General features: G+C 31.1%; 1 protein-coding gene across 1 annotated transcript in view; it reads left to right on the top strand.

The window, feature by feature from the left end:
• The window catches only part of LOC137643179 (piggyBac transposable element-derived protein 1-like), a 20,481-nt gene extending 7,391 nt beyond the window's left edge, over positions 1 to 13,090 (top strand). Inside the window, exon 2 of the mRNA XM_068376029.1 lies at positions 12,912 to 13,090. Within this exon, the coding sequence (XP_068232130.1) occupies positions 12,912 to 13,090 (179 nt within the window). The remainder of the gene's footprint in view (positions 1 to 12,911) is intronic.
• The last annotated feature ends 1,786 nt before the right edge of the window (positions 13,091 to 14,876 follow it).

Raw genomic sequence — 14,876 nt, 5'->3', positions numbered from 1 at the left:
GGTAAGATCCAACCTAATGCAGTTGCGTCACCTGCCACCGCTGCCCAGAGGCTAGACAAGCCCGTATAACCCCACACCAGTGTGTGAGAAATAAGACCAGGTTAGAAGCCAAGACTATAGGCAGTCAAAGTTCGAATTAGAATAGAGTCCAGGTCAAGCTCAAGTGGCCAACCCTTAATGGGCCCATCTGTCACGGCAGGCATATCTCAACCATGGATGACGTTGATACGCCACGCGACGCCCAATATTATAAGTATATGTTATTAGCTTAACCGTTTCCCCTCTAAGTGTCTCCTCCCTGAGTGTGTCTGTTAATTACAAATGATTCAGTGTTAACTACCATTTTGATAAATTGTTCCAGTAATTTAAAAGTCAGCGAAGCACTTGTATTTTTTCTGTTACGTATTTTATTTAGTTTGAAGATTTCTGCTCATGCTTCCGTGCAAAATAGCTTAGACAATAAATCCTCTTACGAAAGTCGTCTAATTAACCGCCTTTCATCATTTATACTTAATTACCACACATAGTGACAAATTGGTGGTAGCGGTGGGATAAAGGGGATTAGAAGTAAGTGTAATAATGAGCAAAGGACCGAGTTCCGCAGATGCCCAAAATTGACTTGGGACGTGAACAATGATGAAATAAGAAAAACGAATGACACATGAGGAGCAAGAAATAGACATTTCGGAAGAAGAGGAAAAGAAAAAAAAACTCAGAAGAAAAGGCAGTTAAAAAGCACAACGAAAGAAGATAAAGAACGAATGGATGTCCTTAGGACAAATAAAGAAGAAACACCGGACAATGTTGTCGAGAATAGTAGCAGCCAGGAGGGGTGGCGTGAGCCAGTCACCCAAGGAGGACCCGCAAGGAGTAGACCTTAGCGCCCTTTCTCCGCGACGAACGGGCCAGAACTGACATTTTAAGCACCTATTATACATCTTGTACACAAGTATTTTTTCGTTATTTCTCAAAGGAAACAGCAAATTCATAGATAATTCTATTCAAAAGTGTAATGTCATATACTTCTGTTAAAAATCACGAAACAAATTATTTTTTTTTTTTTTTAATCATCATAGGAGCAGAATTTTACTTTCTTAAGTCTATCGCCTCGAGTTATGAATATTTTCTTTGAAATTAAATTGGGGAACCTAATTGTGAAGGTGCTCCCCGAGTCAAAATTTTTCTTTTACCTGATAAGTCACCCAAGGAAATGGTGGACCAAATTACATTAGCCTAAATAACTTTAGAACACGTAATGTACTGCTATATCTTTGGAATGATCTGTACAAAAGGAAGAAATATGAATTTCACAGGCAACATTCCATTACATTTTCCAGTAAACATGTGATGCATATTTTTCTATACAATGTAATAATATCTTTGAACCTTTTATATCCTTCAAATATATGAACATTGTTTTGTAGTCGCTCTTACCGTATTCACAAGTATATTTAAATATTTAGAAGGTAAAAAAAAAATATTGATTACCGTTTTTTTATACAGATAGGTATGCAGAATAAATGAATCATACCGTGGTCGATTTTCAATATTTTGTAAGAAAGTGTCCTAACTACTAATCATGATACATGATGTTTGGGTTGTCATAAACAAAAGAGAAAACTAGTACGTTATAGATTTGAAGTTTCAGTTTATGACGTTTTCTCTTACTAATAATGATTGATGGTTTTCTTGTTGATGTCATAATTTTATAATATTAATCTTACTTTACTTGAGATGGCTAACATGTTATTTACTTAAGTATGTTACTTGTTGTCGTCTCGAAACTTTTAATCGATCGTGTTCTGTTTTTTAAATCATAAAGAACAATACCGTTATGAATAGAATTTTTTTAATTAGGATCTAGAGTGATATATATATATATATATATATATATATATTTTCATATTGGAGTAATTGCTGCTTTCAGAGCGTCACAAGGTTTAAATTGATACCCCTTTTTGCAATTTCCGTTAACCATTATAAATGAGGGCAACAGGCAATGATAATATATTTTAGTAGTTAGGTGGCATACCAGTTGTTCCTCCGTAATATCAATGATTGCAATGTTTTCAAGGTTGATTAGTTTTTAAAAGGATTGAAATATTTAGAGAGCGCTTTGACTCGATAGAGATTTATCCAAGTTATGAATTTTGAGGAAGAATTTCATTTTCGAAGATTAGTCATAAACATCTTTAGTTACAGATATATTTGCGAGGGTTATCTTTACGGTGAATTATTGATTAAAGTTCCCCTCTCGAATGTAATGGAAAGAACATAAGCAAGCAGAAATAGACATCTATATGAATACGGACATGGTAATTTCTCTTTGTCAGTTATTCACATTAACTACAACATTTTTCGTTAATGTACTGTAACTAAAGACTAGCCGATATCAAAATTATGCCTGTGATTCACTTATGAAACATTTATGTGATGATTCCTAGAGGGCCCTGATAAATTATGGATGTACTTTTAAGAAATTATACGCACACACACACACACACACACATATATATATATATATATATATATATATATGAATCAATGCACGAAAGCAATATAGGTCTGCTAACTATTCTAAATATATTAATTCATAATATGAATTTTCATTTTAGGAGGTGCTAACAAACAATTATTGGTAGGCTGGAAACCAAGCAAAGACGAGAAGAAAGAATGCTGATGGAAAATACAATGATATATAGAAAAAGTTCCAAGAAGTGAACTGCTAGCGTTATCTAGGGATATGAATGCCAATGTATGAGAGAGGTCTGATGACTTTGGAGGAATATATGGGAAAAATTAATGAGATTAATGAATCATAAAAGTGATCAATTCTTGGAATCACCAAAGCTGTAAGTCTAGTAGTTATGAATACACAATTTGAGATAAAAGGGAAGTCATATGGTACCTCATAAAATTGGATAAAATGAGACGCAAATTGACATTGTATGGGCTATGGAAAAATACGAGAAAATCAATATGGATAGCAAGAAAATTTGAAATAAATATGTTGTATCACGTAACATAAAGTGGTAGTGGCTGATTTGGAATTTAAAGCAAAAGGGAAAATAAAATCTCTTTCCAGAAATGAGAATATCAAAATTTTAAAACTGATGGAGACCGATACAGTGCAGAGAGAGAGAGAGAGAGAGAGAGAGAGAGAGAGAGAGAGAGAGAGAGTTGAAAGAGCCAAAAAAAAGAAAGTTATGTAAATGGGAAGTCGAACTGTCTGAGAAGATTTGAAATGTTGTGGAAGAATTTGTGGTAGCAGTGGCAGTAGAGGTGCATGGGAGGACAGGTGGTAGGCAGCAACAGTAAAGAAAACCATGCTTGTGGAATCTGCAGGCTTCTGAACATATATATATTATGCTGCCTACAGATGGATGAGGTCAGAGGAGAGTTATTGTAATTCTGACAATGAAGCACAACCAGACTCAAACGAAAACTTACCTTGCAGAGCGTTCTTTAACGTATTTGGGTAGATTACCTAATATAGAGCAAATTCCAACGTAGGAAAAAACGAGAGATAGACATCAGAAGTGGGGAAATGACACCCATACTGATTGTCCCTGTGGTAAATCCCCAAGACCATGGATCACATCATTTACTTCTGCCCCCTGGGACCTGAATGCTCTGATGTGGATCTAAAGGCGAAATCACTCAAAGACTATAGTATCGGACAGTACGGGTTTTGAACCCTGGTCCAGGATACCTGTATGTCAGTGACCTTACCACTTAGCACGAAAAGAGATAAAAGTCAATGACTACTCTTCTGTATATATACCTATCGAATTCATTTTTTTTTGTACTTAGAATTGATATCTATCTATCTTCACCATCTTAGCTAATTGGTAGATTTGTAACAGGCGTTCATTTAATGATAAATTTTGCACGTTTCATATATATATATATATATATATATGTATATGTATATATATATATATATATATATATAAATATATATATATATATATATATATATACATACATATACATATATATGTGTATATATATACATATTTATATATATATATATATATATATTAATATATATATATATATATATATATCAATATATATATATATATATATACATATATATATATATATATATATATGCAAAATATTGTATCAACAGTAATACTGATATTAGTTTCGCTTTCCCTATAATTTCCCCTTGTATAATCAATATCAAAGGATTTATTTTTTTCCACGACGATTATACTTATTACATAAGTAATTTCATATTAGGATGGCATACAAGTTCACGGCTGCCGTAACCCTAATATTACTGTGTGCATTAAAGTGATTTTTTGTTTTGTTTTTATAAAAACGTTTTGGAAATTTACAGGTTTGACATATGTACGAGAAACGGGTCGAATTAAGGAAATGAACAATAGACGAAAACAAATATTCGTTTTCGGGAATACAGAGCAGACTTAAAGGGCGTTTTGTTTCTCTCAACTCCTCTAAATGCTATTAATTCAACCGTACCTCGTAGTATGAAGTTTTCTGTTATTGTGCTTGCATTTATTATATCATTCTTACATCAAATGCTTTATCAAACGTATTTACTGTGTAAATAGGAATTATTTGAACAGAAGTTAACGTTTATGAATATCTACCAGTAATATGAGAGGTTATTTTTCCACTTGCAATTATTTCCTTACCTTTATCCCTATTTGGTTAGAGCGATTAAATTTATGTAAACTGTTGTTTCAATATTACTGGAAGATTGATGCTCCTATATATTTTAATGAATTACACATGACGTTATTAAAAGAGGATGGAAAAATATTATTCTTATTTACCCAAGAAAAATAAGAGTAAAGCAAATAAGAAGCTCAACTCAAAAGCGCTGTAAACACCCTCTTTATAGTCAAGAACTGAAAGTGGCAAGGGAAAAGAGATTGACAGTCGAGGAAAAACATTTCTTCGGATCATGTAATCCGAGGATTGCCCGTTTCCATAGCATCAATGTCGGAAGTTGTGATCTGATAGCCAATGCTAAGCTCTCAGGAACGAAGAAGGAATTCTCACTATGCTCAATTACCAGTAATAGGTATACAGTAAATACATGCAGAGCGAAGTAAGAGAGACACTTTTCCATTATTATCCTTGACTACGTTTAAGCTTCAAATTTCCCACAGTTTTACACAATTTTCTATATTCAATATAGTTGAAAATCGGTTCATGTCATTAAATACATCCACCTCATTTATGAACGAAATGATATAGATGTACACAGTTATTACGTGAGAAGAATCCCTACTGACTAAAATAAAAAGTTATGAAACTTTATGCTGGCAGTAATATATTATTTTTAGGTGAAAACTGGGATCCACCTTTGCTGACCAGACAAATATATTTATCCCACATTATATTGTTACCTAGAATGAAGATATATTTCGAGAAGGTAACGTGGATGATCTATTTATATAACTATCTTTCACCTTTGTTTAGTTTTTCTTTGCCAAATCCTTCAGAGAGAGAGAGAGAGAGAGAGAGAGAGAGAGAGAGAGAGAGAGAGAGAGAGAGAGAGGGGGGGGTAGTTATTGAACTGATTGTTTGAAGCGAGAAAGACTGTTGGTATAAATGAAGGTTTGTTGTGTACATTTTCATCTTAGATATGTTATGATGGTAGCAAAGTTCTGAGCGATAGGCTTTTTATTTTTTATTTAATTTTCTTCTTTTTTTTAAATTCGGGCGGCAGCAAGAATAATGGTTTGAATGTTTGCTATATAGATTTACTATCAGCTCGAAAAGTTTTTCATTTATTTATCATTTAGTATTATGTATCTTGCTTCATGTGTTTGTAAATGAGTGAATCCGTTTTCATAAGTGTTTCATTTTATCCTCTTTTCTTTTTTTTTTGTACAGTATATCCTCCCTTTTTTGGGGGTCTTTTTTGGAACTTATTTATAGTTATTGGCCTGTCTACGGCATTAGATTGAAAAAGAAGTCAGGATGGGAAGGCGATTTGAACTATATGGATTTATATGATGATGACTCGTGCTATCAAAGCAAATGCAGATGATGATTACACGGTCCTTTGAAAAACTGGAATTCTATGCAGTCAGATTAAGTGATTAGTAAGCCGTTGGATCACGAACCTATATCAAACTTTTTAATCTATATATATATATATATATATATAATTATATATATATATATATATATATCTATATATCTGTATGCATATATACATATATATATATATATATATATACATATATATATATATATATATATACATGTATATATATACATGTATATATATATATATATATATATGTATATATATAACGTATACACATACACATATATATATATATATATATATAAATATATATGTATGTATATATATATATATATATATGTGTGTGTATATATATATATATATATATACATCTTAATGAAATGTTTTGTTCGTATGTTTTAGTACAAAGGCCGTTATTTCCATTTATTTACTGTGAAAGATATTTTTTTGGGGGAAAAGGAAATGTAGATTTATTGATTATTTCGAGTTCAAATGTTCCTTATATCTAAAAGTCCAGTTACCGGTAACGTAAGGCCCTTCCATATGACGGGCATTTGGGCAGTGGGCAGACACTGTTACCAATTTTGTTGTATGGGTGAAGATGAAAAAAGGCAGATGACGTCATAAACGAGGACACACCGGGCTAACTATCAAAGTCCCCGTTGTAAAGGAACTATATGGACGCCTGACTACTCTATGATTCCAATCTGTCCTTTGCTAGGGGTCTGGGCCAAGTCACAGTTTCGCCTGCCAGTGCCTACTGTCTGCCTTGGACTGTTTAATCTGGTAACACTTTTTCAAAGCGAGAAAATTGTGTGGAAATCAGAGTTCTTACCTTGCATTTGCCCATCGTGTGCAAGGGCCTTATAAAGGGAAACTTTTTGTTGTAGATACATGTGTCAATAAAGACGGGATTCCACTGAGGCAACAGCGGCAAAATGAAGCATGATTCTTTACTGGCTTTCAAAAATTATGTTGGATGATGCCTTCAACCATGAGTCAAGTATCCTTCGATAAGGTATCACCGTTCTTACATGCAGTTTACCACATGCAATGTTGATAGTTGAATGCTAAGGTAGAATTTTCTCTTTAGCTATTGTAAGCAGCTCTACTAAAAAAATACACTGCAAAATCAAACCATTGTTTTTTAGTCTTGTGTTATTTTCATAGTCTCTGTACCATGGTCTTCCATTGCTTTGGGTTAGAGTTCTCTTGCTTGAGGATACACTTGGGCACACCCTTCTAACTTACTTTTCTTCCTCTTGTTTTGTTAAAGTTTTTTTTCAATATATATATAGGAGTATTCATTTTGATGTTGTTGCTGTTTGTAAAGTATTTTATTTTCCCTTGTATCCTTTCCTCACTGGGCAATTTTCACTGTTGGAGCCCCTGAGGTTATAGCAATTCGCAATTCCATCTAAGTATATAATAATTATAACGGGTACACCATATAATGCAAATGACCAATAATAGACATTTATCACATTTGTTGTCAATAATGATAAACAGTCACGAATTTGAACTCATTAATAATTCTTGTTTTGTATATGCTGGTTAAGCTATTTATCAATGTTTCCATTAGAATTTTGGTTTTCTTCAATGTCAACCCAAAAAATATCTTCATCATTATTGAAAAGAATGGAACGTTTATATATATATATATATATATGTGTGTGTGTGTGTGTATATGTATATATATATACACACACACACACACACATATATATATATATATATATACATATACATATACACACACACATATATATATATATATATATACATACATACATATATATATATATATATATTCATATATATATATGTATACATACATACATATATATATATATATATATATGTATACATATATATATATGTATGTAATCTATATATATATATATATATATGTATTTATATACATATATATATATATATATATATATACATAAACACTGAAGGCTAAAAATCCACAAAAGCATCCACTTATATTTTTTTTTTCAATTTTTAATCCCACCTCTAAATACCTAATGATAGCTAAATGTTCGGGGGCCCAATTCGATTACGAAAAACTCGATGCTTCATAAAAGATTTTTCCAGTAAAATGGCTGTCCGTATTTATGGAGGAGTTTTTCTCTTATGTTATGACCTCTGATTTTGATATATAAATTCAACATTTATTGACTGCTTCATTACATTAAACAACGAATAAGTACCTGAACACGTACACAATAATTCCTATATCGTACTGATATAAAAAATACTCACATGCAACCTCACTTCTTTGCCTAAATGCAACTACCGGTAGTTTTTACCAGTGGAATTGTCCAAAACTGACAATATTCTCTTTGTTAGAACTTTAATATCTTATTTCTCTCAAGATATTTGTTCCAAGATGCCAAAATATCAATAGAATCTAAAAAAACTACCTACCCACATACAGTACATGGCAAAGTGTCACTTGAATTAAACCATAATTAGTCAATAATATGTTACCAATTATTCCTCACACAAACATTCATTTCCTGAAGACTATTTCTTATGAACAAAAACACTAGAGAAACTTCCATTATATCATAAACTATCATAGAATGGATCTTCCGCGGTATAAGGAAATAAAATGGATTGTCTAATATAAAATATATTTAATTATTTGAAGCTACGTTTCAATTTTAAGATCTTTTCAATCTATTGAAATGCTCAAATTATATTTGTATGAAATTTGATCGTAATTAACCTCATTAAAAATCGACTTTTATTCTCTTTCATAGCTGTTGTGATTTGATTCCTATTATTCCGTCAGTACAGAAGGAGGAGCAGATCATTAGTTAAGTTCAACCCATTCCAAATAACCAATATCGGTTTTAACCTTGATTGGATCGGGTTACTCGGATGCATTGTCATCATCGTGTTTAATTGCATCGGTCTTACAATATTTTTTTTTTTTCAAAATTTTTTGGATCAGGAATTCATATCACAAATATATTGATAAAAAGCATGATAAATAATAATAATAATACTAATAATAATAATAATAATAGTAATAATAATATATATATATATATATATATATACACACACACACACACACACACATATATATATATATATATATATCTATATATATATATACATATATATATATTATATACATTTATATATATATATATATATATATTTATATATATATATATATATATATATATACATATATATGTCTACATCGATTGTTGTTTCAACTTGATAATAGAAAAGCAGGAGCTCAGTAACTACGCTAGCCTTATTAATCATCGTATAATTAGTTCATTATGCATGTTGCATGAGATATTTTTTTATAATTCTGACCTTCCTTTACATTCAGATCCCCCCAGACAGTGCCATCGTGTTCGTAATACTAGGTATGCAGTTAATTCTAATAGTCAGGCCTTCTCCATCATGAAACTCAATACTACACAGTACTCTAGAAGTTTTATTCCAGCTGTGACCAAGTTGTGGAATGATCTTCCTAATCGGGTAGTTGAATCAGGAAAACTTCACAAGTTCAAACTCGCAGCAAAAGTTTTTATGTTGAACCTGCTGACATGAGTTCTCTTATAGATTATATACCATATATCTGTTTTAATGTTGTTAATGTTTTCAAAATACTTTATTCTAACTTTTCATTACTTCTTATATTGTTTATTTATTTAAATAATAATAATAATGATAATAATAATAATAATAATAATAATAATAATAATAATAATAATAATAATAATAATAATAATAATAATAATAATAATAATAATAATAATAACAAGTTTTTATACCCTTTATTAGTAAAGTATTATTGTTCCACTTTCATTCCGATTAAAGTAAGTAATTACGATTGCGTTTATATAATTATATTATGGTGATCCCTTTATAAGTATTGACTATGAAACCCAAACAATTTTCCAAATTATTTGATAAAAGAGTCCAATGCTTGTAAATGACCGGTCTTTTGTTTTTAAATACTATAACTAACACTGTTTAAGATTAAACGCTAAACTCATCATCCATAGAGAAACTGTTAAAGTTACTTTACTTCCATACTTTGAGGGCTGCTTTTCTGGTACCATACAACGGGGGACCCCTACTCTATACAGGACCTTCGCAGTTATTTTATTATGTTCGTTCGAAAGCAATCAACATTTCACACTGCTTATTGTTCGTTTATTGTCACTGTCAAAGTAAGTAAAAAACAAAAGTACTTCAGTTTCATCTTGAAAGCATTAATATCTTCCGTCCTTCGGATATCTACTGGGAGATTATTGTATAGTTTCGGGTCCGCATATTTGAATGTTCTCGAGCCTAAAGTAGACATGTATCTACGTTTAAATTATTTGAAAACATCTGTAATTATATTCGTGTCAGCACGATTTTGACTAAGTGTGCATATATAATATTATGTGTGCTGTAGTGCTTCATTATGCAGGAACGCACACACACACACACACACACACACATATATATATATATATATATAAAGAGAGAGAGAGAGAGAGAGAGAGAGAGAGAGAGAGAGAGAGAGAGAGAGATAGAGAGAGAGAGAGAGAGAGTCATCAGTCGTCTTTAGTCATTTACAGGACAAAACCGTCAGATATGTCCATCAATTCTCATCTGTCTATGGTCTTTCTATGTAATTCTATTCCCGCAAATTATCTTTGTTCGTCAATCCTTCGTCTTCTCTTACTTCACCTGATTCTTTTGGCATCTCTAAGGACCTATTCTTTTAATATGAATGTCTATCAAATATCTGTCATTCTCATTATTACCTGCCCACATCCATTCCTTTTTCTTACTTGTTGTTGGAATACAATTTACTTTAATTTGCCCTTTAGTGTTAATCTCAATATTATTCTTCCCATGTATCTTTGAGTTAAGCTAGCTTATGTTATAAGGCTTGAGCTAGGCTCCGAGTTTTTCATACCTACGCTGATACTGGTAAGACTATATGATCAAATACTTTTCTTTGTAGAGAAAGTGGTATTTTACTTATTCCTGTTTTAATTTCGGTGTTATGCCCTGGGGAAACACTTAATGTCTATTTTAATTACGTATAGGCATTAACAAATTTTTGATGTTCATCCATTAATCTTATTTGTTGTCTCTTTGCGGTTTCATTAACCATTAACTTGGTTTTACTCATATTCATTTTCAGTCCTACATTTCTGCTTTCTCTATTCAAATCTTCCATCATCTTTCATAATTCCTCTTATGATTCACTAAGGAGAACGATACCATCTGCAAATCTTAGATTTTCAAGATTTTCTTCATTAAAGAAAATATTTAAAAACACGCTGTGAAATATTAAGGAATGATAGGGGCTCTCTATCTAACCCCTTTCTCAATCAAAATTTTCAAACTATACGTATTTTTAAGATTGATATACTACCCGTATAGATGTATTCAAGTGTTCTAACATTAATTCATGTTTTCCTTGCTTTTGAAAGGCTTTCATTATTTCTGATATTTTGGAAAGTTGAAAAGCTTTCTTGTAGTCTATAGAAGCCTTACTTGATGGTTTGTTACTTTTTTTCGTTTGGCTGGGTAATTACATAGATATACTCATTTATGGAAAACCAGCATCTAAATCCTGCTCTCTTGTTTGATTAAAGTCCAGCTTATTTTCTATTCGGCCTAATATGATTTTTGTAAATATTTTACAAATTGTTAAGAGTGAACCTATTGAACAGTAGTTTTTCAGGTCTTGTGTATATGGAGGTCACTGAGTACGATTTAATTTGCACATAAAAAAAATATCAATTCTTAAAATTTATGAAAGTAACATAAGTGATATATATATATATATATATATATATATATCACTTATGTTACTTTCATAAATTTTAAGAATTGATATTTTATATTATATGTTATAAACCTTTATATAAAATCCAATGAAATCTTATTGAACAATAAGAAATGTATAGGATTAGATTTATGAAGTAAAGATGAAAGTTAGCGGTGGGTGACAAATTTTCTTTATCGTTATTTCCTCTAGAACTTCTCCCCATTAAGAGTTTTTGGTGATAAAATCATTTTATCTGGAAGTTCCGACTGCAATAGTTTTGATTTTGCTCGTATAAAACCTCGATACTATTTGATGCATTTTTCATTTTCTCTTTTTTTGTGGATTCTTTTCATGAAACGTTTCTTTTATTCAGCCTGGTACATTGATTTGAATCATTTCGAAATCTTTTCGACGCGATGCATATTCATGGTCGTGAAAGCAGTTGGAGTAAAATGATGAAACCAGAAATTACATTTTGGATACACAAAAATGTACACACACATACCCATACACAAACGCAAACATACACATACACATACATACATACATACATACATACATATATATATATATATATATATATATATATATATATGTATATATATACATGCTCACAAAGCTGGACAGACTAGTGTAGAGTGAATAAGTTAATCAGGAATTTTATTTGAGTTTTCATATGTACATTGAAGAGGTACATTGAAAGCTCTTCTGATGAGTTCCTCTTATGTAAGTATAAGTTTGTAATGTAAATTACAAACGGCTTTCATTGGCAATTTTATTGTATTTTTCATTCAAGTCAGTGTATATAATTTTACTTTATTTTCAGGAATTAACTTTTTATTTCCCGTATTTTGTTAGGAAGTCTTACTTGATCTGTTAAGAGTGTTAAATGATCCATACGAGATATGATAAAGGGCTTATGTAAATATTCTTTTATATTTTTATGAGGTATCGTGTCATGTTTGTGAGAAAATACGCAATTCTTTTGTGTGCCATGAGTTTTGTAAAGTTCTCGAAAATTCCAGTGTTAGATTTGGTATTCTCTTTATTTCCAAGGACAAAGGTGGGCGGACCTAGCTGAAAGAGAATCATCTTGCTGGGCGTTGGTATGCGTCCAAGAGTTGCTGAAACCAAAGTTTTCCCCACTTGATTTTTATCTAGTTGACAACTCCGCCGACGCCCTTAAGCCAACCCCCAAGCTTGCATATCTCAGACCTAGAATCTCCAGGAAGTAGTTAAGCCTTATATAAGCACCCTCTGGAATGCATGGGGCAAAAGAGAATCAGCCGTCCTGTGAAAGAGCCAAAGTTTAATCCCTAACTCTGTCTTTAGTACCTTTCGTGAGTCCTCTCCAAACTGATTCTGAGCCCAAACGTCAATTGTGTGTTGAAGTAATACGAAAGATGTCAAATATAATTTTAAATTTGTGTTATGATGATTGCTGGCATTATGTAAATTTTTGTAACTGGCCCCCTACAAGTAAGATGCATAAAACAAGTAAGTTTATCAGTTACTTTGTGTAATTTCTTTAAGAGTTTAAGAATTAGATTGTATTTATTTGTTTTGTATTAGTTTCAGGTTTATTTAGATTTAATATTTTGAGTAGAGTGATTATGTAATTTTCAGATTGTAATTATTTCTTTTGTCTGAGTCTAAGGTTTTATTCAGATTTAATATTTCAAGTCAAGTGATTTTACATTTTAAGAGTGTAAACATTCTTTTTGTCTTAATCCAAGTTTTGCTGAGACTTAATATTTTGAGTGATTTATATTTTTTATGCAAATTCTTTTCAAGGTGTTTTAATTTATATAGAATGTATTTGGTTTTAGAAGGAGTGTATCGTTCCAATCACCAGTGGTTATTTCATACTCGCTCATATCCTGTTAATGAATCTAAATAGGAGGTGATTTTTAATAATTCTTAACAATAATAAGTTTTATTTTGTAAGTACTTAAGAGACATTTGTATATTCAGTGTTTTTTTATATTGCATTCTAGGGGTTATGTAATTGACTCAGAGTTCATATGTTAATATTTTCAAGTGTAACAGATAAAATATAAAAACAAACAACTGATTTTGGAACTCCAGAGGGTTGTGTAGCTTTCCAGGCGTAATATGTGTGATTTTATATTTTGGTTCCCAGACACGGGACTATAGTAAAATAATAGACATACACACACATACACATACACACACACACACACACACACACACACACATATATATATATATATATATATACATATATATAAATATAAATATATAAGTATATATATATATGTATATATATATATATATATATATATTTATATACATTTATATTTATATATGTATATATATTGATATATATTCGTGTATATATATATATATATATATATACATATATATATATATATATATATAAATATATAGATATATATAAATAATATATATATATATATATATATATATACATATATATATATATATATATATATGCGGCTGTTTTTAGTTTAATGCAGAGCAAAGGTCTCAGACATGTCAGTTCATGTCTAGAATCTGGTCAGTTTTCATCACCACTCTTGCTAGTGCGGATTGATTGTCGGAGATTTTCGTCTGATCAATGACAGGAAACCAACCTAGTATGGGTGGCCCTGTATAGTACAGCTTTGCTGATCATGGCAATGTACAGTCCCTTTCAGCACGCTAAGATCTCCACACACATATATAGAGTATATAAAAGAGGATGTTGTTATATTCTTGGACCTTTTTAAAAGGTATACAATCAAGAAATATCCCAGACAGCAGGAGAAATATCATGATCCCTATATATAAGTTTGGAGATGTGTGAGAGAGAAGTTTTTTTCTTATACTTATGTAAGATTAGTCCAGGATATCTGTGCAGATGTTACTACCTAATAAAAGAGCACTGTGGGAACAACAAGAAAGTTTTGTGTAAGAGCTGGTATGCATCAAGGATCAAGACTCTCCTGAAATCTTTGATCTTGTTATCGATTTTATAACATTATATGTCAGGGAGGA

This window comes from Palaemon carinicauda, chromosome 6 (genome assembly GCF_036898095.1).
Source record: "Palaemon carinicauda isolate YSFRI2023 chromosome 6, ASM3689809v2, whole genome shotgun sequence".
Taxonomy (NCBI): Eukaryota; Metazoa; Arthropoda; class Malacostraca; order Decapoda; family Palaemonidae; genus Palaemon; species Palaemon carinicauda.
This window is presented reverse-complemented; position numbering and strand designations above follow the sequence as displayed.